Genomic DNA, 27825 nt, shown 5'->3' with positions numbered 1-27825 from the left:
GTGTCCTTGCGCTTCAGGGCAGGGGACAGCAACTCACAAAGTTCGAGGAAAGTCCCCTTTCGCATGCGAAAGTTTCGCAGCCACTGGGATTCGTCCCAGACCTGCAGCACTATGAGGTCCCACCAGTCCGTGCTTGTTTCCCGGGCCCAGAATCGCCATTCCACGATATCCACATGACCCATTGCCACCGTGATGTCCTGAGCGCTGGGTCTCGTGGTTTCTGACAGCTCTGTGCTACTCTCCGACTTCAGGCTCTCACGGCGGTGCCGTAGCCTCCTCGCCCGATTTCTCTGCATCTGCCTCAGGGAAAGGTGTATGATAAGCTGCGAGGTGTTGAGAACGGCCACAACTGCAGCGATGGTTGCAGTGGGATCCATGCTCGCAGTGATGTGGCGTCCGCGCTGTCACTGATCAGAAAAGTGCGCGAACTGATTTCCCGCCGGCGCTTTCAGGGAGGGAGGGAGGTCGGTAGTGACGGACGGATGACGACAGTTACCCAAAAGCACCCTCTACACATTTTTTTACCCAGAAGGCATTGGCGGCTCGACCCATAATTCCAATGGGCAGCGGGGACTGCGGGAACTGTGGGATAGCTGCCCACAGTGCACCGCTTCCAATGTCGACGCTTGCCCCGTTAGTGTGGACTCACAAAGTCGAATTACTGTCCTTAGTGTGGACACACACGTTCGACTTTGCAATATCGATTCCACATATTCGATTTAAGTAAAATCGAACTACTCTCGTAGTGTAGACATACCCTAAGATTGCTACGTTCTTTTTGGTGTTGAAACTTCAGAAAAAATAGGTTAATCACATTCCTAGGGTGCTTACATGCAACTGACTATGCAAAGTTGAAAAGTTTGCTGATTCCTGGTTGAAAATCTTGCTGGACCTATTGGGGAAATTGGTATCTGGTCTTTTGCTTCTTTGTCATAAGATATGCCTTCAGGGCCTCTCTTTCCACCTCCAACAACAAGTGGTGGATTGACAAGCACCAACTGTACGAAAAGAACATAATTTAAATTATTTCCTATTGTGTTAGAGATCTTCTCTCCAGCAACTATATACAAGCTTGTTAATGAGCATTATGGATAAAAAAGGATATTTATTTCAATTGTGTGAGCTATCAGTTATGAGGTTTATGACAAGGGCAGAATGCTGCTATGTAAACAACATATTCTGATATAGTAATACTACTAACACTAATATCAACTTATGTGTATCATATTAGTTGGGGCAATATTCCCCTTTGTGTTGTACTGAAACATACCAAATTAAAGGCAAGTTTTTAAAAAGCTTGATGGAAGAACTGGAGAGCAGATATTGTATTGACAATAATCACCAACAATAAAGAAATATATTTAAAATGTTTATAAATAGCTTGAAGATAGTTCTTCAGCCCATTTGAAGAAACAAGCTTTTGAAACAAGGTCTCTTTCTTTTTGGTGCTGAATTTAACTCCAACAGCACTTGTTAGCAAACCGTATTCCCAGGGGATAAGTTTTCACCATGTAGTGCACCTTTCACTACTCTGATCAGTGTCTACCAAGAACAGAGAGGGTTGTTTTGTTTTTGCTTTTTAAAGTGGAGGGCTCTTAGATTGTCTATGTATGCAGTCACTGAAGAGAGTTTTAAATTAATTTTCTTCACTACTGCACAGACCAAAAGTTAACCGGACAGAATCATTTGCATTTTTGTAGGAGAAAGGAGTTCAGTTAGTACTCAAGATACCTAATATTATTAATTATTATTTGTATTCTATTAGCACCTAGAGGTCCCAGCTGAGATCAGGGCCCCATTGTGCTAGGCACGTCATAAACGTATAGGCTATGTCTACATTGCAATTAGAGGTGTGACTGCAGTATGTGTAGACATACACAAGCTAGCTGTGATCTAGTTAGCCTGAATAACAATAGCAGTGAAGACTCAGCAGCAGAGCAACAGCACAGGCTAGAATACATACCCAAGTCCCAAGTAGGCTTGTACAGCCTGTGCTACCATGACTGAATTGCGACTGCAGCACAGATCCATACGGAGAAACAGTCCTTGCCACAAAGAGCTGACAATCTAATTAGACAAAAGAAAGGTTGGGAAGAGAGAGGCACAGAAGTGACTTGCCCAAGGTCACATAGCAGGTCAGTGGAAGAATAGTTCAGTCATCGTGTCCATTCAGTCTTTGGCTTGTCTACTGAGATTGCTAGCGTAGTGCCAATTTGTGCCTGTTGTGATGGTGGTTTTTTGTGATAGGGCCACTTACGACTGGAAACTGGAGTCAGAACACCAAGTATCAGAGTAACTGCACTTTTATTCTCCCTTCGTGGTCCACCAAGGGCACCCACTTTAGGCTCCCAGCTCCTAACTGTCACCTCTCTTGGACAGAGACCCACGTCTCATTCATTCCTGACTGGGGTTTTAAGGCTGCACTGCTTCCTAGATTATAATGCAATATCTCCAGCAAGCCACACTTCCTCGACAGACCAGCATCTACACTCTGCTTACACTCCAAAGGCTATGACCAGTGTGTTGCCCACAGTTATAAGCTACTATCCAGCCTTTTCTGAGCAAGCACATTTATTCTTCAGGTAAAAGCATTACAGAAAAAGCATATAAAAACCTACTTGCTTGCTAAAAAGCTTGCCAGAGGTCACCCATCAATCTCACGGGGCCCTAGTAAGTCAAGTCTTTCCGACCCTTCCACAAGGATTAGGGCCCCTCCTTGGACAGAAGGTACATTTCCTGGATCAGAAAGAAGGCCCTGAGTCAGTTAAACTCAGGTTCTTGATCCAAAAGCCCTTTCTTTTTCTATTGGTCTCTGAGAATCCAGTCTGAACCAGTATATGTAAGCCTCTCCAGGGGATGGTGTCAGGAACCAGGGCCTACAGCAGAGCCAGCTCTGGCCAACCTAACAAGCACAACTGGCTTGAAGTAGCCTGAGTGGCTATGCTGCCTGATTGATTGGAATAGCCCTCATTAGCACACCAGCTCTTACGTCCAGTAACAGTTCAGCAGCAACAGCACTCACCTATGGCTGCGACAGTTCCTGTGCCTTATCGTCCGCAGCCCGGCTCCTGTCTTGGACACAGCCCTGCTCTTGCCTTGCCTCGCTCCATGTAATCCGGTTCTGACCCTCAGCTCTGATTCCTAACCTCTGACTTCAGCTCTGGCATCTGGCCTCGGACTCCAGTTCTGACTCTAGGCTCTGACTCCTGTCTCCCAACTCTCACTGTGACCCTTGCCTTGGGCACCCAGCCTCTGATTCAGGCTCTGACCCTAGGCCCCGATTCCTGTTGTAACCACTAGGCCTGACTCCCACTCTGACCATTAGGTAGGACTCCTCCAACCACTAGACATGATTGCCCATGTCCCAGTCATGTGACAGGGCAGGCAGTACTTCTCTGAAGGTGTTAGAATCTGAATTTGCCTAATCACCTCCCACTGTTGTTAGTTGTAGAACACAAACCATTCATTTAAATCAATGGACCCCAAACACAGATATTGTAACCTCATGCAGTGTCGCATTTCCCCCCTACAGAGGTTACACACAATCCCTGCCCATAGTAATACATAAACTAAATACAATAAGGTATTTCAAAGACATTGCAGGAAATTGCCATATTTGTCACAATATGGACACTTACAACTGGAAAATGAAGTAACACTACCAAATGTCAAATCAGATATTAACAACTTTAGTGACTGTTATGGCAAGAGTCGGACTAGCCATTTACAGGTCAAGGCTCTAGACCCCGTTCCTAAATTCCTAAGTCGTGCAATCCCTCTTCTGAAAAGCGTTTTTAAAAATTGACTTTCATATTCTAAGTAGAGTTGTAAAATGTAATTATTTTGTTCCAAGCTTTAACTCTAACTCTTGTATTTTTCTAGTAAGAAAAATCTTCAAGGCAATTATTTTTAAATGTAAACTATAGCCACTCATTATATATCCCAGTAATAAACATCTGTAAATCTTTGTTCTCAAGGAATATTTGCTCACACATAGAAATGAACTAATGTAACGTTTAAAATTAAATGTAAGCATTGCTTGTTTTCAAACATGATGCCTTTGTGCTATGTCAAATTACACAGCTTGAAACCACTAAAATATTAGGGGCCAGAAGTGAGCAGAGGAACACAAAGAATTATTGACAAATGAATGCACATTATGCAGAGTAGAATACACATAAAATGTCTATGAATCCCAGGTATCAGACTGAAAAAGCAGAGTTATAAATGACAGACCATTATCTAGTGTAACCCGGATATAACAGTATAATCCTGAGTAGATTTAAACAGAGTTAAGGCTCCAACACATCTAATAGAGGATTGCCCTTATTTATTACTTGGTGCACAATAGCACCAGCCATGAGAAGTAATTGAATTATCATTTTTACAAGTCTCTCGATAGACTCATTGATTGAACCTCATGGTATTTAAAAAAAAAAAAATAACCAAAATCAGTCCTTAAAAATGTTCACAATTTCCTTGTCCCAGCTGCCAAATTATCCATTTGTGCCATTTGTTTCATGGTCTTAACAGGACTCTTGAATTTGACAATACAAAGGCTGGTACTGTACTCAGGTCATAAATGTTAAGGGAGGATACAGCTCTTGGCAAGTAAAAGCTGACTATAGGATTACATATGCCATCTTGAGCTATATATCTTACAACACTGGTGACAGCACTAAGGATTGTGAAAGTGTATATAGAAAGCCCTCTCTCCCTCCCCAAATATATGCTAGCCCTTTCCCTCCATCTCTTCAGTAACAGATATGTTCTACCATTAAACATGATCAGTAATACTCCTCAAGATAAACTAAGTTAAACCAAGTACAACAGGAAGGAAAACAGCAAGGGGGAAAAAATGTTCTTCCTCGGTGCCTAAGTGCTGCTCCAGAGCTTCAGCTGACTTTAACATACCCTCTTAGGTATTTCCAGTTACTAGAGTTTACGTTAATCAGAGTTCCCAGGCCTTTTGGCCCATGAGTATTAAGGGAATAATGGTTTTAGACTCAATTCCCTCTGGACACTTCTCTTTGATTTAGTTACACACTATTGGTGATTTTGGGAAATTGCTCATCTGCCCATAGGAAACTGGAACCGTGTGAACTCCCCACCCCCACAGTAAGTCAGTGGGTACAAGACCTCTACTGCAGAGGAATAGTGAGACTTTTTGGCTATCAACATGCAGGCAAAATGCAACCTCTACCTTGCCAAAGGCCATCATCAAACCCAGATAATGCAGCTTCCATGCTTTTTCAGTCTCTTGCTGAGATAAGGGTTTGGACGACCAAAAGCTGACTAAAACTCAATCCAAAAAAGGGGAGGTGATGCAGGAAGGTTGGGGGAAACATCAGAAGGGTACGTGAGGGATCCTTCATTTGAGAGGTTTACAGCATGGGACCGCTGATAGTTACATGAGAGCCTTACCCACTTTCGATTGCTCCTAGATTCACAGGTGGACAAAAGCCCCTTTTCTTTTTCTGGTAATGCAGAACATTATGGGGAACATTTATCTCAGGCTGTGGACCTCACCACATTTATCCATGCTTTTGAGACATCTAAATTAGATTAACTCTACATGGAGCAATCCTTTGAGAAGCCAATGCAGAACACGAATGCAGTTTGGTCAAGTTAACTGTATTTCGGCCTCTCTGTCTCTGACTTCCTGTTTGCCAAACAGTGCAATTCCAGGTGGCAACATTGATCTATAAAGGCCTATACAGAGCAGGTCCTGACTACCTGAGACTACTTCACTGAATGTTTACCACTGCAAGTGGAGCTCAAAATCCCTACATGTGAACTTCTGGAGGTTAGGCAGCCTCACTAGGGTGCTCTCATCTCTGAAGTTGACTGTCCCCATTTGGTGCAGAGCTCAAAGCCTTGTCTACGTGACAGTTACTGTTTGCTTCCAATGGGTACAGCTGAGCTGGTGCTGAACATGGTTGTTTGTGGAGACACTTGCAGACAACTGTTTTAGCTGCCCATACTGCTGATGCCCATTGTCACCAATGAATACTTTTCATACTGTAGAGAAGGCTAAAGTGAGCTGATTTTCATACCTTCTCAGGCTTTTGTCAAAGGATATAGGAGAGTATAAGGGGCAGTTTTGCTTTTATGGTACAATTGAGGCTGGGGGTGGGGCAGAGGGGGGGGATTAGACACCATCGATCCTAGTTCATATTATTTGTACAGGTTTTTAAAATATGGTATATGTACACATAATTTTATAGATTAAAAAATAGCTGTCTTCCAACACACTTTTACAAAACTCCCATTCAACAATTATCAATTGCAGCGTGAGTTCTGGAACTTCAGAAACCAAAATTCTAGTCAATTCAATTTTAGCACCAACACACAGAGAACGAGCATAAGCGAAGTCCCAGTTTCCCCAGCTTTGCACAAAAAAAAGGAGGAGAACATTTATTTCAAGGAACACAAAATGAGGTATAAAACAAAAATTAAAAATGAAATGTAGTCTTCTGTTTGGCATTAATTATAGGCTGGGTTAGTAGCATGACTTATTATTAAGTTGTCTGGCATGTCCACTACAGACCTTACTTTCAGTATTATAACTTTGCCAAACATTTACCATTTGGGCTCAAATTTCCCTTGCTGGGGATCTGCTTCAGACACAGTTCTTTGGGAAAAGTTTAGTGAAAGCAGTTCGGCTGTTCTTGAGAACAAAAACAACATTTTTCCAATGTTAAAAATTTCTGTTGACTTCCTTTGAAAAACTGTAGCATGCATGTAATTTTAGAGAAAAGGACTTGAAATTTGGCAGGAGGTGGCCCTTGTGTCAGGGATGTGCCTTTTGTTTTCCCCATTAAAATCCACCCACATTTAGCCAAGCTATAAGCCTTTGAAAAATCATAGCTTGAACATATTTAGGAGAGACTTGCTGAAGCTTTGCAGCTTCATTCCCCTGAACTTTTCCTACATTGCAACTCTTGGCTACTGTGGGCTATGCTTGGGCTGGGCACCAGAACTGAGAGCAGGGAGACTGTCTCTTCTGTGCCCTCAATGCCTCTCCTCCCTACTCTGGGCCCAGGTAGCAGGGAGGAAGAAGCTCCCTGATTTGACTGCAGAGGAAACAAGAGGCAGACTTGGAGGGGAGCTGAAGAGAGAAACAGATTGGGGTAAGCAGCCTGGAGATACTGGGAAGGGAGTCTGGGATTGGAGGCTAGCAGGAGTGAAGGAGACAGAAACTGGGACTGGGAGATGGTGTAGCAGAGACTGGGATTGGGAACCAGGGAGGGAAAGAGGGGGTGGGACTAGGAACCAATGGAGGCAGGGGTTAGAGGGAAGAGGGGAGAACTGGGACTGGCTGAGTGCGAAGACAGGGACTGGGACAGGGAGTCCAGAATGGTGATATTAGGACTTGCTGGGCAAAGAGACTGGGACTGGGATGAGAAACCTGAGGAGTGACGACTGGGACCAGCTAGGGGAAGAGAATGGGACTGGGACAAGAAGACAGGAGTTGGGAAGAGAGAGCACTGGGCCAGGGAGAGATTGAAGGAGATGAAGGGCTGAAGGTGTCACACTTGAGGGAGAATAGGCAGCAGATCCCCTTCAGAGTCAGCACAGAACCCAAGACTCCCAAGTCTCCCCATTCCTCTGTTGTCAGCAAATACCTGTCAAACCCAGTGGCAAAGTGTCCCCTCCCTCGCTAGTGTTTGTCCACACAGAGGACAACTTCTTAGTGCTATCAGTTATTTCATTAGCTCAAGAGGCAACGTGTCATGACCAGGACATGCGTGGCCAAACCTAGTGGGTGGAGCAGGAGTCAGGATCAAGGAGTCAAGTAGAGGGTCAGAGCCAGGAGCAAGCAGGACTGGAGCAGAACAGGAACAAGGCTGAGAACAAGACTAGAAATAAGGTAGGCACAGGAATGCTAGCAGTTGTGGGCATAAGCGTTTAGCAGCCAGCAACCTGCTGCAGCTGCTGCTGAGCTTAAAAGCAGGCCCACTGGCTCCCTTCAGCCAATCAGGCAGCCCTACTGCAACCCAGTGGAGCTCATTAATCTGCCTGAAGGCTAGTCCTCAGATTCAGCTGAAGGAGCTCAACCTTCACGGACACTTCTAGGGGCCCTCGGCTCAGGCTTTTCAGGATGAGCTCAGTGGAAGTCCTGCAGTAGATCCAGTGCCTGGACACTCCCCGCAGCTCCCATGACCAGTTATCAGGACCACAGCCTTCGTAATCCATTAGGTAATGAAACCTAACCTGCAATTCATCTGGAGCCCACAATCTGCCAAACTAGGTATTCCTCTTGTCCTTGGACCACTACAGGTGGTGGTGGTGGGTTGGGCAGACCAGGGAATAGGTTTTTACATAAGGTTTTTGGAGAGAAATGTGGAATTCCACGAGTTTTCTTTGACTCTAGTAGCTGCAGTTTGAACGTCAATAGGTTGATTTGCTCCATGATCTTCAATGAAACTATATAATGATGGTCTAACTTGGCTGATGATCGGATTGACCGGAGGTTTCTGGTTGACAATCAAAGCACGTCCCCCACGATAAGGATATGTACAGTCTGGTGGCCCTGATGGGCAGAGCCCTCAATCTGCCATGTTGATCATAAGATTGACTGCAAATAGCACCACCATGCAATGATGGGAATGAGGCAGATCCACAATGAAGTCCAGGGACAAAGTCCACCAGGGCTGGGATGGGGTGGGCAGCAGCTGGAAGAGGCCAAATGAGGTCATGCATGGGTTCTTCATTCAGGAGCAAAGGTCACAAGAGCCAACATATTTCTTGATGAAAGACTGCACACCCAGCTGCTAGAAGTTCCATGAAGCTAACCTCCACATTTTAGTTTGACCAAAGTGACTCTGAGCCGTGTATTGTGACAAAGTTTCAGGACTTCGAGTTCAGGAAGATCATTGGGGACATAAATGCATTCCTCATAGTTAAGGTTAAGATTTTTCCATGGTTATTTTTGTTAGAGAATGAACAGGCTGACCCAGAGGCGGATTGAGTAGACGGGCTTCTTTATTGCAGTACTTGTTCCCCTCGACCCAATTGTTGAGTAAGAACTGAGTTAATCACATCACACTCGTTTATCTAAGTTAATATGTAAATACCTACATTTACTACTACACCCCCAAAACCCTTATTGAGTAATATGACCACCCATACAATGAATATTAATAGCTATATGCTAAATATAATTATCCCTGCCCCTGTTTACTGTTTACAGTATTAAGCATATTCTACAGACATTTTTACCTTGAAGATACATTTCTTTGCAGTAATTGCAGCCACAAATTCCCTTGATCAGAGTTCACAGGGAAGGGAGGAAGGGGCCATGACTCTGAGCTCATTTATGTAGCCAGGAAAGGAAGGGAGGGGTAGATAACACTTCTTTACACACCCACATTACTTATGCAGCTGCAACGCTTATCAATCCTTAACCAGCAGAAGGGAAGGGAGAAGGATGGCACTTTGTCAGCTCACCAGCGGTTTCCTAGGTCTCTACTTAACCCTTACATATCCCAAAATTTTTTAGTAAAAGTCATGGGCAATAAACAAAAATTTACAGAAGCCTGTGAACTGTCCATGACTTTTACTAAAAATTGTTGGAGAGAAAAAGCTAACTGCTGGGGGGGGGGCTGACAGCTTGAGCCCCACTCCTGGGGGGGGGCAGGTTGATACCCCCTGCCACTGCCAGGGGAGCGTGCAGCTATAACTCTGGCTCCAGCTCCTGCTGCAGCCCTTGAAAGCAACAGCCATGGCTGCTGGGGATTGGAGTGACAGTTCCGGCCCCGACCCTGCCCGCAGCCAGCTGCAGCAGGGGCTGACGCCAAAGAAGTCACGGAGGTCCATTAAAGTCACAGAATCCATGATCTCCGTGAATAAATAGTATCCTTACCCATGGTAGAGAATCCCATTCTGTAAATGGAAACCTGAACTGAGCTAGGTATCTGTATTGTCCATAGCCTGGCATATCCAGGTAGCGAATGGGTCATGAGGCAGCAGGGACCGAATGATGGACATTAGGCTCTCATCTACCATTCTATTGGGAAAGCTGGATGGTTGAAGGACTGTCAAAAGAGGGTCTGTGTGGGATTCAGTGTACTCATCTTTGCGGGCTTAGATCCACCTTTCCATTTCTAACACTCGGGTGATAAGTCATGACAAACTCAAATCAGGGGACAAATAGTGACCAATCTGATGCTGATTTAAGTTTCAGGCTGTGCAGAGATATTCCAAGTTCTTGTGGACAGTAAGGACTTGAACTGGGAACCAGGTTCCTTCCAGAAGGTGATGTCACTCTTCAAAGGCTGCCTTGATACCTCAAATGTCATACTTCCTTTCTGCCAGAGTTAATTTCATGAATAAAAAACATGTAGGTGGAGTGGATTATGTGGACCCATTTGATGCGTCAGTACAGCTGTCAAACTTTGGAGTGCAATCCAGACCAGTGGGGCTTGTGTCCTCAGCTGCCTTAGAATCATAGGACTGTTAGGGACCTCGAGAGATCATCTAGTCCAGTTCCCTGGACTCATGGCAGGATTAAGTAACCCTAGATGCATTGTAACCTTGTAACCCTTGGTGCCTTAAAATATTCTGCTGCTGTAGCTCCCTTGTCTGGATGCTCCCAGCCAGCATACAAGCATGCACTGTGTGTCTATGTGATAAGCAGCTCTGGTCCAGCAACCTGCTTGTTACTGTCACAGAGAGCTCCACTCACTGCTTGCCTGGCGCCTCCTCCTGGTCACTCTGGGGATTAGCTCTCGAGGTCAATGCACCCTTCCTGCAGTCGCACACTGTCACTCCATCTCTCTCTCTCTGGTCTGCAGGCGCTCTCTGTTCCAAGCACCACAATCTCCTCTTCATGACTCGGCCCTCTGGCCAGGTCACTCAGCGTTCCCCCCACTTCCGGGGTACAGTCCTTCAGTACTCTGTCACTCCCACAGTGACCCAGGCAGTCTTCCAGTTCACTGCCCTGCCAGTGCCACTTCCCCAGTGGCAGATAGGAGAACCTGGGCCTGCCCTCTACTCCAGGTTCCAGTCCAGGGACTCTCAACCCAGCAGTTCTGAGCTCTACTCTCCCAGCCCTGACTGATCTTTCCCTGGACTGCTTCCTACCACTCCCAGTTCCCCTCCTTACTCTGGGTGGACCAGTTCCAAACCCTCCTCTTCCCAGGGAGTGACTGCCCTTTCCCAGCAGCAGCCTGTCTGTTGCCAGGTTCCTGGCTTTATAGGCCCCACCTATTCCTGCACAGCTGAACCTGTTTGCAATCAATTCCCTGCTCCCTGCCTCTTCCTCCAGGTGCAGCCTATGGAGTTAATAGGTCTACCTGGCCACCTTAACCCCTTCCAGTCCTGTATGGGGTGGACATGCCATCACAGTTACCCACCAACCATACTCTGTTATCCACCGCTTTTTGGTTACACGTGGCAAGATGAACCCAACACACACACCCCTGATCCAATTTTTCCCAAAAGCATGAGCTCTGCAGTGTCCAGCCCCTTCCTGGACCATTCAGAGGAATAATAAGGTTTATTTGCTCCTCTACAGGGACAAAATGCACAGCTTATCACTTTAACTGGTGCTAACAATCACTTCAATCCAAACAGCATGGGGTTGGTTTAGATTAAAAGTAAAAACAAGTTTAAGGAGATAGGATTTTAAGTGAGTTCAAGTATAAAGGAGAGAGTTAGAAATGGTTACAAGCAAATAAAAGTGAAAAATGCTCTCAAGAGTAAGACTTAACAAAACTACAGACTTAGTTCAAGGTACGATTTTTATCACACTACCTCTTCCAGAAAGATGACAAACCACCCTTCTAGTCACGATCTCCCACAAAGTCCAAAATGTTCGGTTCCTTTGTCTTTTTAGGTGAAAGACAACTTGGGGCTCTTTGCTCTTCCCTTTTATAGTCCAGTGAAGCTTTGAAATGGAATCTTCTGAAGACCGCCCCCCCGCTCCCGAAAGTAAAGTTCATTCAAGCTGTGGAGAAGACCACATGGAGTCTGCTAGTGAACAGAATTCTATGCTGGCTTCTTCCCCTGCTGGTATTTTCTAAAATGCAAATGAATGGCCACTTGACCCAGTGATTGCTAATCAACTCTGATGACATCAGGTTGGAGGCATCTGCCGATCCCTTGTCTGGGAGAAACCTGTTTACCCAGTCCCCAGACTTGTCTGGTAAATAAATTTAAGTTTCACATATCCTTCATATTTGTATAGTCCCTTGGGAGTTTACCACAGATATCCCCCACAAGAATACTACTGCTCAGTGTGTTATTAGTTTTCCAATGATACCTTACATGACACATCTCAGATACGATTTATGACACTAACAAATTAGGGCAGAGTGAACTTGTCAGGCCAGCTGAAACTCACTACCATGGGTTCTCAACCTTTTTCTTGCTGAGTCCCCCTCAACATGCTATAAAAACGCCAGGGACCAATGGGGATGGAGGGGGAACTCAGGGCTCTGGGACAGGGGCCGGACCCTTGGGCATAGGCATAGTTTTACTTCTATTTGGGGGGGGGGGCAAGAGCTGGCAGGACTTGAGCCAGTTCTGCACAGTGGGGTCCAGGGAGGCAGCGCCACCTCCACAGTGCCGTGAGACCCTGCCAGCCCATTAGCTCCCCCCCACCCCACCCCACCCACCACTTGCTCCTCTCGGTCTCCATCCTTTGGCCCCACCCGCCGGCTTCTCTCTGCCTCCTGGCTGGATCCCAGTGTGGCTCCAGGAAGTCTCTGCTTCCCACCACCTGTGGGGCCCCACCTGTCTCCCCGGAGGTGAGCCACCTGAGACTGGTGCAGAAGCCTGGCCAGTCTCAGTCAGTTGGGGGGTGGGAACAGTGTGGAGGGCTTGACTGGGCCCCTCCAGACAAGTGGGTCCTGAGGGACTAGCCCTAGCTGCACTGCCAGCTCAGCCCGGCAGACACAGTCACCTCCCAGAGAGTCTGTGAGTGCGGCCGGGAGGCAGTGCGTGGGGGAATGGGGCTCTGAAGGGCCTGGGGGGGTGTTGCTGGGCGGTGACAGGGTAGGGAAGATCTCTGTGGGTATGTCTACACCCAGCCGCTAGTTCGGCGGCTGGGAATCGAAGTTCTGGGTTCGACTTATCGCGTCTTGTCTGGACGCGATAAGTCGAACCAGGAAGTGATTGCCGTCGACTGCGGTACTCCAGCTATACGAGAGGAGTACCGCGGCGTCGACGGGGGAGCCTGCCTGCCGCGTGTGGACCGAGGTAAGTTCGAACTAAGGTACTTCGACTTCAGCTACGTTATTCACGTAGCTGAAGTTGCGTACCTTAGTTTGAATTGGGGGGTAAGTGTAGACCAGGCCTGTGTGTTGGGGCACTAGAGAGTGGGGGTTCTGTGTGGGGTGCTGGGCAGTTGTGGTGGGGCTGTGAGCAGGGGGCGCTGGGCAGGGGTGGTGGTGGTGTGCAGAGCGCTGTGCATTTGTGGTAGGATCGGGGGGGGGGCACTGAGGATAGCAGTTCCAAGGGGGCTCTGGCCATAGAGAATCAGGGGTGTTCCAGTGTTGGGCGGAGGCAGGGCTGTGTGGCATGGCATGGGCCCGCCCCCAAGGGGAAGGGGCATGCTAGCAACACAGGGCAAGGCAGGCCATTATGCGTCTGGCAACTGCCGGTTTGTAAATAGTGCCCTCACTCTGGGTGGAGCGGGGCTGCTCCTGCCATGCCCCTGGCCAGCCCCTCACTCCACAGACCGACACCATCACCCCCGCACCATGCTCCATTGCCCCCATGGGGGCTGTGGCAGGATGCTGGTGGAGAAGTCCTTAATCAGCTCCTGCCACTCCAGCGCCAATCAAGGGGAATGGACTGGGGCTGGGTGAATAGCCCTGTGCCTGCCTGGTAACTGGCCGCACCTGCCAGCTTCATTAACCCGGAGCTATAAAGGCTGGGGGGAAGCCAGAGAAGAGGGAAAGGGAAAGGTCAGGCACAGAAGGAGGTGGGAGCCTCCTAGTCTGTTTCTGGCCAGGCCTGTTGTAGGCAAAGTAGCTGTGACGCCTGTATATAGTTGGGAACTGATGGTGGGAAACCTTTTGAGACTAAAGAGCACAGGTGTTGCACCAGACTGAAGTGTCCCTGAGTCATTGAAGAGGGAGGCCCAGGGGCCGAATGCCCAAGGGCGCAGCGTGAACCCCATTACAGGGGCCCACAAATATGTTTGGTGCCAGGCCCACAATAGGTTAATCCGGCCCTACAGAGAGGGGGTATCTAGGGGCTGTGTGAAATGGCATATATAACATTAGTAGACGTGCAGGTGAATGAGCCCTTGATGGTGTGGCTGATGTGGTTGGGTCCTCTGATGGTGTCGCTAGAGTAGATATGGGGACAGAGTAGGCAATGAGGTTTGCTACAGGGATTGGTTCCTGGGTTGGTGTTTCTGTGGTGTGGTGTGTAGTTGCTGGTGAGTATTTGCTTCAGGTTAGGGGGTTGTCTGTAAGCGAGGACTGGCCTGCCTCCCAAGGTCTGTGAGAGTGAGGGGTCATTTTCCAGGATAGGTTGTAGATCGTTGATAATGCACTGGAGAGGTTTTAGCTGGGGGCTCTACGTGATGGCCAGTGGTGTTCTGTTATTTTCCTTGTTGGGCCTGTCTTGTAGTAGGTGATTTCTGGGTACCCATCTCGCTCTGTCAATCTGTTTCCTCACTTCCCCAGGTGGGTATTGTAGTTTTAAGAATGCTTGATAAAGATCTTGTAGGTGTTTGTCTCTGTCTGAGGGATTGGAGCAAATTCGGTTGTATCTTAGGGCTTGGCTGTAGACAATGGATCGTGTGATGTGTCTTGGATGGAAGCTGGAGGCATGTAGGTAAGTATAGCGGTCAGTAGGTTTCCGGTATAGGGTGGTATTTATGTGACCATCACTTATTTGCACTGTAGTGTCCAGGAAGTGGATCTCTTGTGTGGACTGGTCCAGGCTGAGGTTGATGGTGGGGTGGAAATTGTTGAAATCCAGGTGGAATTCTTCAAGGGCCTCCTTTCCGTGGGTCCATATGATGATGTCATCAATGTAGCACAAGTAGAGGAGGGGCACTAGGGGACGAGAGCTGAGGAAGCATTGTTCTAAGTCAGCCATAAAAATGTTGGCATACTGTGGGGCCATGCGCGTACCCATAGCAGTGCCACTGACTTGAAGGTATAAGTTGTCCCCAAATCTGAAATGGTTGTGGGAGAGGACAAAGTCACAAAGCTCAGCCACCAGGTGTGCTGTGGCCTCATCAGGAATACTGTTCCTGACAGCTTGTAGTCCATCCTCATGTGGAATATTGGTGTCCAGGCCCAACAAGGAAAATAACAGAACTCCACTGGCCATCATGTACAGGCCCCAGCTAAAACCTCTCCAGTGCATTATCAATGATCTACAACCTATCCTGGAAAATGACCCCTCACTCTCACAGACCTTGGGAGGCAGGCCAGTCCTCGCTTACAGACAACTCCCCAACCTGAAGCAAATACTCACCAGCAACTACACACCACACCACAGAAACACCAACCTGGGAACCAATCCCTGTAGCAAACCTCGTTGCCTACTCTGTACCCATATCTACTCTAGCGACACCGTCAGAGGACCCAACCACATCAGCCACACCATCAAGGGCTCAATCACCTGCACGTCTACTAATGTTTTATATGCCAACATGTGCCAGCAATGCCCCTCTGCCATGTACACTGACCAAACCGGACAGTCCCTACGTAAAAGAATAAATGGACACAAATCAGACATCAGGAATGGTAACATACAAAAGCCAGTAGGTGAACACTTCGATCTCCCTGGACATTCTATAACAGATTTAAAAGTCACTATTCTTGAACAAAAAAACTTCAGAAACAGACTTCAAAGAGAAACAGCAGAACTAAAATTCATTTGCAAATTTAACACCATTAATTTGGGCTTGAATAGGGACTGAGAGTGGCTAGCTCATTACAGAAGCAGCTTTGCCTCTCCTGGAACTGACACCTCCTCATCAATTATTGGGAGTGGACTACATCCACCCGGATTGAATTGGCCCTGTCAAAACTGGTTCTCCACTTGTGAGGTAACTCCCCTCTCTTCATGTGTCATTATATAAAGCCTGCATCTGTAACTTTCACTCCATGCATCTGAAGAAGTGAGGTTTTTTACCCACGAAAGCTTACGCTCAAATAAATCTGTTAGTTTTTACGATGCCACCGGACTCCTTGTTGTTTTTGTGGATACAGACTAACACGGCTACCTCCTGATACTTTTTTACACTGCCAGTCCTTTTAAACTTCTGGTTCCCAGACCTTGGCCCCACAGGTCAATCAGTTCTGCAAATCGGCTGGAGCCAAGAGGTAGAATCTTCAAAGCTAACAAGTCATTATCTCTTAATAACTCTTAAGTATTTACCATGGGCTGGTTTAATTTAAGCCATTGCTTCCTTTCCTGTTAGTTTTTCCTCACAACACCCTATTAAACCAAACCAACATTCATACAAAAACATCCCAATAATCAGGTCAATATACTATATTCAAAAATTATTACAGAACAGCTCCACTTCCATCCCAGTTATCCTGTCTCTTCTTGCAATTCCCTGCCTCATTCACTACACACCTTCTAACTTGAGCAACAAATGAGGCAGAGGTCCTACAGACAATAGTCTCCTTCACTACACAACCCTGATTCATCCCCAGAGCACCATCTGTGCACTGAATGAGGAAGGAGTCCTGTGGAAAGACAGTCTTTAATTATATGATACATCATATGTTATCATAATAACAAGGGGAGCAAATTAAGGTTGCACAGGCAGCCTGACACAGAGTACAGAATGTATGGACCTATGGAGATATAAGCATGAATCTCTATAGTTTCAGCTAAAGAGCCAGGCTCTCTAGCTGGAAGCTAGAGCAGACTCACGTTCTCTACAGACTGGCATACAGGTGGACAGTTAATACACACTGACCAATAGGTTACATACTTTCTCTGGACACAGGAAGCTCATCCCAAGTGTCTGAGATCCACAACAATTCAAATCATAGTTGCGCCCCCACCCACTCTCCCCCGTGTGATTGCCCCCAACTTGGCTGGCACCAGAGATTAAAACAGGGACCTCCAGAGCCAAAAGCAAGAGAACAGATTCGCAGACTGGGGGACATATAACACACTGACCCAGAGGTTACTGTAGTAGGATTGGGCATTTGACCAGATCTAAAATAACTGGTCAATTGACCAGTCAAAATATTAGTCAAATATTTCCAAATGTCAAAAAGGATCAAATAATATTTTAAAGCACAAATTTTTTAGAATGATAATAGAAGTAACAATAACAAGTAAAACTTTATGGTCTCCAATAGGCTTAGCCTAGATAGATACTTATGCCAAAAAAACAAGTTACTTTACTGAGTTATGTTAACTCAGAAAAATGTGAAACAAATCAAATGAAGTTACGAAACCAAGAAAGAACCGCACGGTGATGCAGTCACAAAGGTGGGCCACCACCTACATTGGGGCATTCTTGCTGGCGTATTTGACCAGGGTCAAATAATAAGCAGTCAATTGACCAGCCTGCCAAGTCTACACTGTAGGATCATAGACAGGAAAAAAGAACCACTGATTTTTAAAAACAGGAAAATACAAGTATCAAACTGCTTCAAAGACATAGTTCCCATTATTGACTAAACAGTTCCAAATTCTTGAATTCATCCACTAATTTAACCTCAGGGTCAGTAGAAGAGGATTCACTTGGTATGTTTGTTTTTAATCCGCTTTACTTTAAATAAAATTTGCCAAATGATCTGGATGAAAGAATATATGGGATTTATCATCATAAGTGATATAATACTCCTCAAATACAAAAGCTTAAATCTCACATTAAGTTGCTTAAGCATTGAGGCTGAAAGCATAAAGCATTTTCTACAAATCATAAGAGAGTCTGAATAATATCAGGAAAAAACGCAGCATTTGCAAAACATGTCAGGGAGTTGCCAGGTGAGAGGAAGTATCCAGGCTTGCTCACTAGAGAGCACAAAATTAAACAATCACATCTATGTACCAATCCTTATCCGATACCACTACATGTGCTGAAACACTCTGACAAAAACAGATCTGCCTGGAGCAACAGGAGGAGGATTGCAGGTAGAAATCAAATAAGATTTCTGCCCTTCAGAGGAAAAAATATTTCGGTTAGTGGCAAGGACTTCCATTAAATGTGTTTTAACTTATCTAAATAGGTGGTGTGATTATTACAGACAGATGCAAACAGAGAAAATTAACAAACCTAAGTCTTATAGCTCTGTCTGCATGCCTTGTTCAAAACCAACCCCTATGCATGAAATGCTTCTCAAATTGGTTCATTAAGCCACCCTTCTTCCTGCTTTATTTCCCCCCTAAGGCTTCTTCCATAATGCCCACAAGAAGTGAACCAAACCAAACAAATCATTAAAATCAAAATCTCTTATTCCTTCCTGTAGGCTTTCTAGGGCATTTTATCTTCACCATTTCTTTCTATTAGTATGTAAGCTCTTTGAGACATACATTCTTTTCCTTTTGTGTCCTGTACAGCACTGAGCACTTTTAGCTGCAATAAAGAACACACTTTTTCTATAGAGATGTCTAAGGATGATAATAAGACTTCACCAAAGTATATGATTAATCTTAAAGAAATTAGTAGCTTCCAGCTCTTTTTCTTTCCAAACCAATTCAGAATTCTCCACATCTTGAACTCCACAAGACATCTTAGTGCAGTGTAAATGGAATCAAGTGTTTGTTCCATATGAGATAGAAACACATTATAAGGAAAGACTGGCAGAAGGGAAGACCTGCAATTCAGGACCATGAGAAGTACTTATATCAGGAATGAGTACACCAAATCCTATTGTCAAACAGAAGGAAAACAACTTCAGAGGCCTGCTCTGCACTGTGGTCTTTAGGAGCCAAACCAGTGAAATAAATAAGAGTTCTTATTGATTTAAAAGAGAGAACTTATGGCCTGAGCCAAAATCTCATGGGAGCATGACACCTCCTCTGAAGTCTATTGTCACATAAATAATACTTCATAAGAGCCTTACCAGGGGTGCTTGAATCACTGAAATTACTTAAAACCCATTTCTCTTGCATAGTCAACAGCCTGCTCAGACACTATCAAAATGCAAAATATTAAAAATGTGGGGATACCTATATACATTGAGTAGAATTGTGAAAAAAGAACAAAAGCAACTTCTTCCCCTTTTCCTGCTAGTGATCTAGTAGGAAATTCTCCACTATTAATAAACTTGAGAACAGACCTGGCACTATAACAACCAGTAACTGCGACAGAAAATAAACAAAGTAAAACAGTTAAAAAAATAGAAGAGTATGCTCACATCAGTATCAGGAAGGCAGGCCATCAGGGTTGCAGTGGTTCTTAGTCCCTGAGAAAATTAAATCTCCTGCTCACATCAACACATCAGGTCAAAGGCCAGCCTATGGAGCAGATCTTCAGCTAGCATAAATTGTCACATAGCTCTTTTGAAATCAGGGCAGCCACCAATTATGTTTTAAATAAATATCCTGTTATGTATTCTTAATTACTTTCTTATTTGTATTTACCAGGACATTCTCCCCTGCCTCAAGCTATGTTTTAGCCTCTACAAAATTTAAGCCATTTATTTACAAATAAATTTGAGGCAGGTTTTTAATATTGTTTCCTTTACAAGATACAGGGTTGCAATTCCTGACCCTTTAGTAAAGGCAATTTAGTGAAAGAATTGCACAATTTAAAAAAATCATAATACTAGTACACACAGAAGATTCTTTAGACAGTTTAAAGTATAGACAAGTTAAACTCTTACATATATATTTTGGAACTTTTGAGGGATAAAATAAATTTAGTAAAGCTTTAAGAAAATCTCTCAGATCTCGCCCTTAAAGGAAACCTGCAAAAGATAAGCCTGGGAACTTAAATTCTGCTGGACACTTAAAACAATGCACTTAACAGAGACATTGTGGCTCATTGCAACAACTTGTAACATACCCTGCTGCTTCCTAACCCTTAATTGTCCACTTCCTTTTAAGTGGCATCTGTGAAACCCTCATGCTTAATATGTCCCATCATGAATTTAGCTTAGACACTCTGGTTACCTTCTCCAGACCTGAGGAAAAGCTCTGTAATGCTCAAAAGCCTGTCCCTTTCACCACAGAAGTGGGTCCGATAAAAGATATTACCTCGCCTATGTTGTCTCTCTCTCTTTACACTCCATCTATGACAGTACAGTAGAAAATATCAGAATCACTATTTGCCAATTGTTACCAAACAGTTACCACATAAGCTTTCTATTCTAAATATAGGAGGAAACTCTGCGATGTCTGATACCTGATTTTAAATGCTGGCATTGTAATGGAGACCACTGTATATGCTGGGACAGTAATTCAAAATTAAGTTTTGAAACCCACCCATTAAAAAAATATAGCCTAATTTTTCAAAACCAACTAATGCTTCTGTGCCCCAATTTTTGGGTGTTCAAGCTGAGACACTTTAATGGGGGCTTAATTTCCAGAAAATACTGAGCACTGGACCTTTGAGGGGGAGAGAAATTTAAAGAGAAAAAAAAGGCCCTTTTAAGCTTGGGCACCCAAAAATCGCTAGTCACCTTTCAAAATGTAGGCATACATTTTTTTAAATGACACAACATTTTTCCCCTTTTAACACCAAAAGCAAAGACCAGTATTTTTTCCACAGATTCTGTCATAAATTTCAACTTTAGGAAGTTTTCCTTCATCAGAAAATTAGGGTTTAGAACATTACAGATGTGTTAGTTAAGACTTCATCACATCCGTTAGAGAGGAACATAACCGACTTCAGGTCAGCTTAAAAAAGATTTCTATTTAATTTCAGATTTTGAGACTCTTCCATGTGCATAGAAACAAGTATCTAAAATTGTTGAAACACAGTGTGTGACAGACAAGATTTCATGCATAGGCCACACAGCACCTTCTGTTATTCATTACATCTGAAGATTCTAATCACTTTTATAAGTGAGATATTTTTCCCCTGCAGCTGCCACTTCTTTAGTGTGCAGCCATCCTCCTCCTTCAACCTCTCACAATTGGAAGGGAAGACATAAATGATCAGACCAAACTTTCAACCTTCAAACAAAGAAAGTAAAAAATGTTCTAGTCCCTGGAGCAGAAATGAATAAATGAATCCCCAGTGCATCTATAATTGGGCAATTATATCAATAATAAACTTGGCCTTATAAACCACTTTCTTTACTATTTGGCATTAAAGAATGCAACATGTGCAAAACCATACTATATAAACCAAATAAGAGGAATTCACAAGTGCCCTAGTGGCAGATGTCTCCCAACTATGGTCAATGTTAGGTGGTTCTTTCCCAGCCCACATTTGAAATCTGTTCTTGTCTGTCTTGGTACTTTATTTTTATGCTGTTAACAATAGTTTGAATACCAAGCAGGGCCGGCTCCAGGCACCAGCTGAGCAAGCAGGTGCTTGGGGCGGCAGATTATTCGAGGAGGCATTTTGCCCAATCCTAGGGCGGCACGGCCGCTTTTTTTTTTTGTTCCGCTCCGGCCGCCCTGTAGGGGGCGGCGGCGCGGAGAACCAGAGCGCCCTGCAGGGCGGTCCTCTTCCTTCCCTCCCCGCCGACTGGAGCGGAGCCCTTGCGGCAGGAGGCGGCACAGCGGGAGGGGCCGCGTGGCAGCGCCCCTGCTGTACCCTGGCCGCCCCCTTCTCTCTCTCTCCCGCCCGCTCCCTCTCCCCCCCCCCCCCCGCCGGTCCCCCCCCCCCCCCGCTCTGGCCCCCCCCCCGGTTTTTTTTTTGTTTGTTTTTTTGCTTTGCCATTCTGTCTGCCCCGTTTTTTTGTTCTATTTTTTGCTTGGGGCGGCCCAAAAGCCAGAGCCGGCCCTGATACCAAGGAACTAGCCAAGGCAATCCAAAGATTTAGCGTGAATTTGCAAACTTCTGCTGGCCAAGTCCTAGGTCTGTCTATACTTGACACAAACCTCATCTATAAAACAGTGTCCAGCCAGCTTAAAAAAACTGTATCGTGGGCATTACTCATGGATGTTGTGTAAGACAGTTAGCCTAACTCTTGCTAACGAACTGTCATGCATTGCATCCCCTTCCTGTCAGTTCTTTCCCTGCTTCCACAATGTCATCTAAGCCACAGCAGATGCAACACTGGAAAAAATTAGTTTAAGTTTTCAAGAGACCAACAATACATAACTTACATTTTATGAAGTGGATGCTTTTTATTCAGATTATGAAGTATTTCTGAAGAACATGAGACAATAGACCACCCTAGGAATGAATTCCAATAAGAGCCTTTATCCTAACAGAACACCACTCAAGCAAAATCTGACCGGCCTTTTTCATCCTAGCTTTAAACCTTATAAATCTTTTGTGGTTGAAGCAGAGAGGACTACATGCTGGATAAGAGTATTAGTAAGTCCTCCATCCCAACACATGGAATCAGTCTTGCTCATAGTCATACCGAGAATTGCACATTACACAGGTGCTATCCCATATGGTGTGTTCCTGAAAGTACATTTGTGGAGACACAAATCTCAGTGTGTTAAAAAGAAGGAAATTAAAGAGGGGTGGGAGAGCATAACACACACACTTTCCCTTTAGCTGAGGATCTGTGTTTTATTATAACAGGCAGGCACATCAGGCCTGACTTTCAGAGGTATTAGACCAGGGTTTCTCAAACGGGGGGGTCACAAGTTATCAGTCTCCACCCCAAACCCTGCTTTGCCTCCAGCATTTATAATGGTGTTAAATATATAAAAAAGTGTTTTTAATTTATAAGGGGGGGTCGCACTCAGAGGCTTGCTATGTGAAAGGGGTCACCAGTACAAAACTTTGAGAACCACTGTATTAGACATTCACAACTCCTGGTGAAATCAACATGAAACTGCACATGTTCAGTACCTTTGAAAAATCAGGCCCATAGTAACCAGACATTGGGAATGTTACTTTTCATTTTCCAAAAGTGCTACTGATTTTGAGTGCCTCAGCTGAGGATGACCAACTGAAGATACCTTGGGCCTGATTTTCAGAAGTGTTATTCACAACTCCTATTAACTTCAATTGGCATTATGGATGGTACCGCCGCACTTCCAAAAATCTGGAACTCCTTTGGGGCCCATTGAATTAAATAATAAATAAAAAAGAATAAAAAAAGCCAGAGTGGTTGCATTTCAAAGTTTTGTCCTTAATCTTTCTCAAAAGTGTATGAACGTGCTCTCCTTTGAGACTAGCTTATTTTTTGCTTCTCAAAAGACACAACCATTGGTTTTCTAATTATTCTCCTTGAAGTACAAAAAGTATCCAAACTGTATAATGCCTTCTTAGAACAATGTGGGTAACTCTGTATCACTCACAGGTTTTAAATCATTCTGTGTTGTACATTTATATGCAAGAGCTGCACCTTAGCTTTCCACTATCCTGATGTACACTTCTCTCTTCTTCTCTATTCTATACTTGCCTCTCTTTTGCATAGTTCTCAAAAAGGAAATCTTTGAGCATGGTAGCAGGCCCTTAAGTGAAATGGGATCCAATACTCCTATTCCAGTCTGAGGAGGGTGTGGCTGCCATGGGAGTTAGAAATGAGAGACAGCCCAAAGATAAGGAGGAGTTCAGAACCCACAGAAGGAGCTTGAGCACAAGCTCACTAAGAAAAGCAGAACAGAATTGAAGGCTTCCTTGAAGGAGGGAGCAGTAAGAACTCCCGAGTGAGCAGTGGAGCCAGATCAGGCCACTTCAAGCAGAAGACAGGAGAACAGTCAGGATGGGTCTCCTACAAACTTCCCCAGGCCAAAGAAAGCTGAAGGCTGAGAGCAGCAGCAGGAGATGTCTGTTGGCTCTCTGAGTTAGAGAGCTGAAGCTGGAGGGCCAGAGAAGGCTACGGTCTGGGGAATGATAAAGGGGTGAACCATGGGAGAGCTATAGCCAGGCCTGGAAAGAAAACAAGGTGGAGAAGCACCCCAACTACAGTGGCCAGGGTGAAGCACAGTGAGAGACGCTGGAGCTGTAGGGAGCAATGCTGAAGCTATATTGGGCATGTTGGGACTTGAAAAATTGAATGTACTGCTGGGACTGTACTAGGGATATCTGCACCAAACCACCAACACAACCGAACAGGTGAAAGAGGCAACAGAGTGGCACAAACTGATAGCAGGCACTGGGTGACTGGTACCATTTTTACCATGTGAACCATATAGAGCCATGTGTGAACAGAAGACTCGTTGGTAGAACCATTTCAGCTGCAGGTTGGTAAGAGCAACCACTGCACCCATTGAGTCAAATAACCACACAGTGTCCCATGAATAGGGTGACCAGATGTCCAGTTTTTAAAGGACAATCCCATATTTAAGCCCTCCTGCAGCAGGGCCGGATTAACCTTTTGTGGGCCCAGTGCCAAACATATCTGTGTGCCCCCATGGCAGCAATGGAGCATGGCGCAGGGGGTTCAGTCCCCGGAACGAGGGGCCAGCCAGGGGCAATGGGGCATGACATGGCAGGGGCGGACCCGCTTCGCCCAGCCCAGTGCGAGGGCACTATTTACAAACCGGCAGTTGCCAGACGCACAATGGCCCGCCTGGCTCTGTGCTGTCAGCATGTCCCTTCCCCTCAGGGGTGGGCCCGTGTGGTGCCACACAGCCCTCCTGCCCAACACCAGAACACACACACCCCGATTCCCTGCGGCCAGAGCCCCCCCGGACCCACTGTGCCCAGCCCCCCCCCAACCCCGCCACAAATGCACAGTGCCCTGCATAACACCATAACTGCCCAGCACCCCACACAGAACCCCCATTCCCTAGTGCCCCAACACACAGAGACCTTCCCCCCCCCTAGGCCCTCCAGAGACCCACTCCCCCACACCCTGCCTCCTGGCCTCAATCACTGGCCCTGCTGGGAGGCGACTGTGTCTGCCAGGCTAAGCCACCTCCGTCCTGGGGCGGGGAATCAGTCCGGCCCCTTGGGAGTGGTGCGATCAGCCAGGCCAGGGCCTGCCCCACCCGGGCTCCCTCAGGACCCACTTGCCTGGAAGGGCCCAGCCAAGCCACCCACGCTGTTCCCCCCACCCCAACTGGCTGAGACTGGCCAGGCTTCTGCATCAGTCCCAGGCGGCTCAGCTCCAGGGAGACAGGTGGGGCCCCACTGGCGGTGGGAAGCAGAGACTGCCTGGAGCCAGAGGTGCATTGGGGTCTGGCCAGGAGGCAGAGAGAAGCCAGCAGGTTAAACCAGGGGGGTGGAGAGGAGCCATCGGCTGGCTGGTGGGCAGGCCGAGAGGAGCAAGTGGTGGGCAGGGGCGGGGGGTGAGCCAGCGGGGTCTCGAGTGCAGTGCAAGCAGAGCAGGCAGGGGCCCTTTCTGGGCATGGGCCTGGCTCCATGGCGCCATTGTAAACCCAGCACTGTCCTGCAGCTGTCCCAACTTTTTCTTATAAACGGGAAAACTTTCCACTATTTTCTGTCTCCCCTCCACTCCTATCAGTACTGGCCGGATCCCTGCTCGCCAGCCACCTGCGGTGAGTGGAGGGGTTCTGTGGCCGACAATGGGAGTGCGTGTGCAAGGCTGGTGGCGCGGCAAAGATGCAGTGTGCGGGGCCAGTCACTCCCCCTGCTGGTCCGTGAGTGCAGCCCCCCCTGCCTAAGGGCTGTCGGCCAGCAGGGCCCCACCCCCTGTCCCATTTCCAGCTGCCATTGGCTGCACGCTGTGAACTGTGGGGGCTGGTGAGTGCAGGCAGGCGCTAGGCGCCGGTCAGTTACGTGTCACCTCTGCTGCCCACCCATCAACCCTTTATGTACCCCCTCTCTCGCTGTCTTTTTAACCGGGGCGCAATCAACTTGATGTTAATTTGAACATTTGTACTGCTGCAATGTTCAATTCCCATTGAACTCGCTTGAAAAGGAGTAATTTTAACGGGTGCCGGGGAGGGGGGGGGGGCTGAGCAGAGCCCTAAGTGCAGCCTGGCCCAGCTGCACAGAGACCCGTGGAGGAGCCACAGGAAGGATGGGGTGCAAAGGACCCTCTGCAGCACTAATGCCCCCCCCCCCCCCCCCCCCGGCGCCCCGCGGCCCCCCCCCCCCCCCCCCCCCGAAAAAACAAACAAGGAGCGGGGCGGCAGCTGTGCGCCCACGCAGCCCTGGGAAGGGGGGGGGTCCCCTAGCGCCAATGCAGGCACCCCTGGTGACTCTACGTCACGGGAAGGCTGGGGGCCCAGTGCTCCCGGCACAGCACTGGGGCCCTGGCACACAGCCCCGGCAGTGGCACAGGCCAGCGACGACCCAGAGGCCCCAGAAGTCGTGCAGGCCGGCCGGGCCCCGCGCTGGCCTCTGCAGCAGCAGCCCGGCCTCCCGCAGCAGCAGCCGGAGAGAGAAGCGGCTCACGCACCTTCCCCGTGCAGACCCGCCGGTCCCAGAGCCCCACAGCGGCTCACCCTGACGCCCTGGCTCGGACAGGAGTCCGCAGCTGCAGGCGGCATCACCTACGCGGCAGATCAAAGGGCGGCGGGACTGAGCCACTCGGCGCTACTAGAGCTTCCCGCGCTGCGCTGCCTCATCCGGCCGAGCTCAGAGCCGGGCCCGCCCGGAGCGCCAGGCTCAGCCGCTGCGAGTCCCGCCGGGGGAGTCCGGCAGACCTTGGCCGGCCGCTAGAACCGGCGCTAACGGAGGGTGAAGAGCGAAGTCGCCTTCTCCCCCCTGTGGGGGACCCGCAGCTAGCTCCAGCTCGGCCGCCTCTCCTTCGGGGCCTGACCCACACGGTCGGGCCCGGGGAGCAGGCTCCTCACGAGCCCCACTGCTTGCTGCCACCACCCCGGCTTCTTGCCGCAGGCTGCTGCCCTTCCACTAGCTGTGAGGGGCTCGCTGGGGGAGCAGGAAGCTCTTCCCGAGTGCTTAATTTGTGCCAGGGCTGAGCCCCGGCACCGCCAGCTTTGGCAGTTTGTAGCCCCCGCATCCCTGGGCTTGCTGCATTAGTTATGAATGTAGAAAATTGCTTGAGCCCTGGCACCTCTTTCATTACAAATTAAGCACTGGTCATCAGTCACATTCTCTGCTGGTGCCCTGCCACTGACTCCTGAGGAGATCACCAGGAGCATGGGCAACGGGTATCACAGGCCAGGGCAGCTAAGCTTCCCCTCCCCCATGCCGTGGCACCGCCCATGTTGCGCCCTGAGGCCGTGCCCTCCCTGCCCCTCTACCGGAAGCCGGTGGGGGCTCAGCTCCAGCTGGCAGCCATGAGCTCAGGCCACCGGTGCTGGGGTCAGTGGTGATAGGGGGTTGAGCTGGTGGCTGAGGCCAGCACTTGGGGGGGCAGCAGCTCGGCCCAATGCTCGAGGGGTGGCCCCAGGGCCGGTGCTACCATTAAGGCAAACTAGGAGGTTGCCTAGGGTGCCAAGATTTGGGGGTGCCAAAAAGCAGTGACCCCAATTTTTTTTTACAGCATTCCTACGCCCCCTTCCTGAGCGCGCGGTCGCTGCTCCACTTCTCCCGCCTCCCAGGCTTGCGGTGCCAATCAGCTGTTCGGCGCCGCAAGCATGGTAGGGGAGGAGAATTAGAGCAGGGCGGCATGCTCGGGAGGAGGCGGAGCAGAGGTGTGCTGGGGTGGGGAGCTGCCGCGGGGGGGGCGCCTCAGGGCAGGGGGGAGCTGCTGCGGGGGGGGGCGCTTAGGGCAGAGGGGGGGAAGGGGAGCTGCCGCAGGCCTGGAGGGGGGAGTGCAAGGTGGAAGTTTCGCCTAGGGCGCGAAACTTCCTTGCACCGGCCCTGGGTGGCCCGGCGCTGGGGCTAGCCTGATGTTCGGGGGGCCAGCGGCTTGGCCTGGTGCTAGGGCCAGCCTGGCACTCGGGGCTCTGGTGGGCAGGACCTCCCCAAAGTGG

General features: G+C 47.7%; 1 protein-coding gene across 1 annotated transcript in view; it reads right to left on the bottom strand.

Annotated features, from left to right (window-relative positions):
- The window catches only part of CPQ (carboxypeptidase Q), a 293090-nt gene extending 266499 nt beyond the window's left edge, over positions 1-26591 (bottom strand). The window contains exon 1 of the mRNA XM_026659134.2: positions 26343-26591. Coding sequence (XP_026514919.1) covers positions 26343-26433 — 91 coding nt within the window. The 5' untranslated portion in view covers positions 26434-26591. The remainder of the gene's footprint in view (positions 1-26342) is intronic.
- Positions 26592-27825: the final 1234 nt, after the last annotated feature.

The sequence above is a fragment of the Terrapene carolina genome, unplaced genomic scaffold (assembly GCF_002925995.2).
Source record: "Terrapene carolina triunguis isolate 2854851 unplaced genomic scaffold, T_m_triunguis-2.0 Scaffold58, whole genome shotgun sequence".
Taxonomy (NCBI): domain Eukaryota; kingdom Metazoa; phylum Chordata; order Testudines; family Emydidae; genus Terrapene; species Terrapene triunguis.
This window is presented reverse-complemented; position numbering and strand designations above follow the sequence as displayed.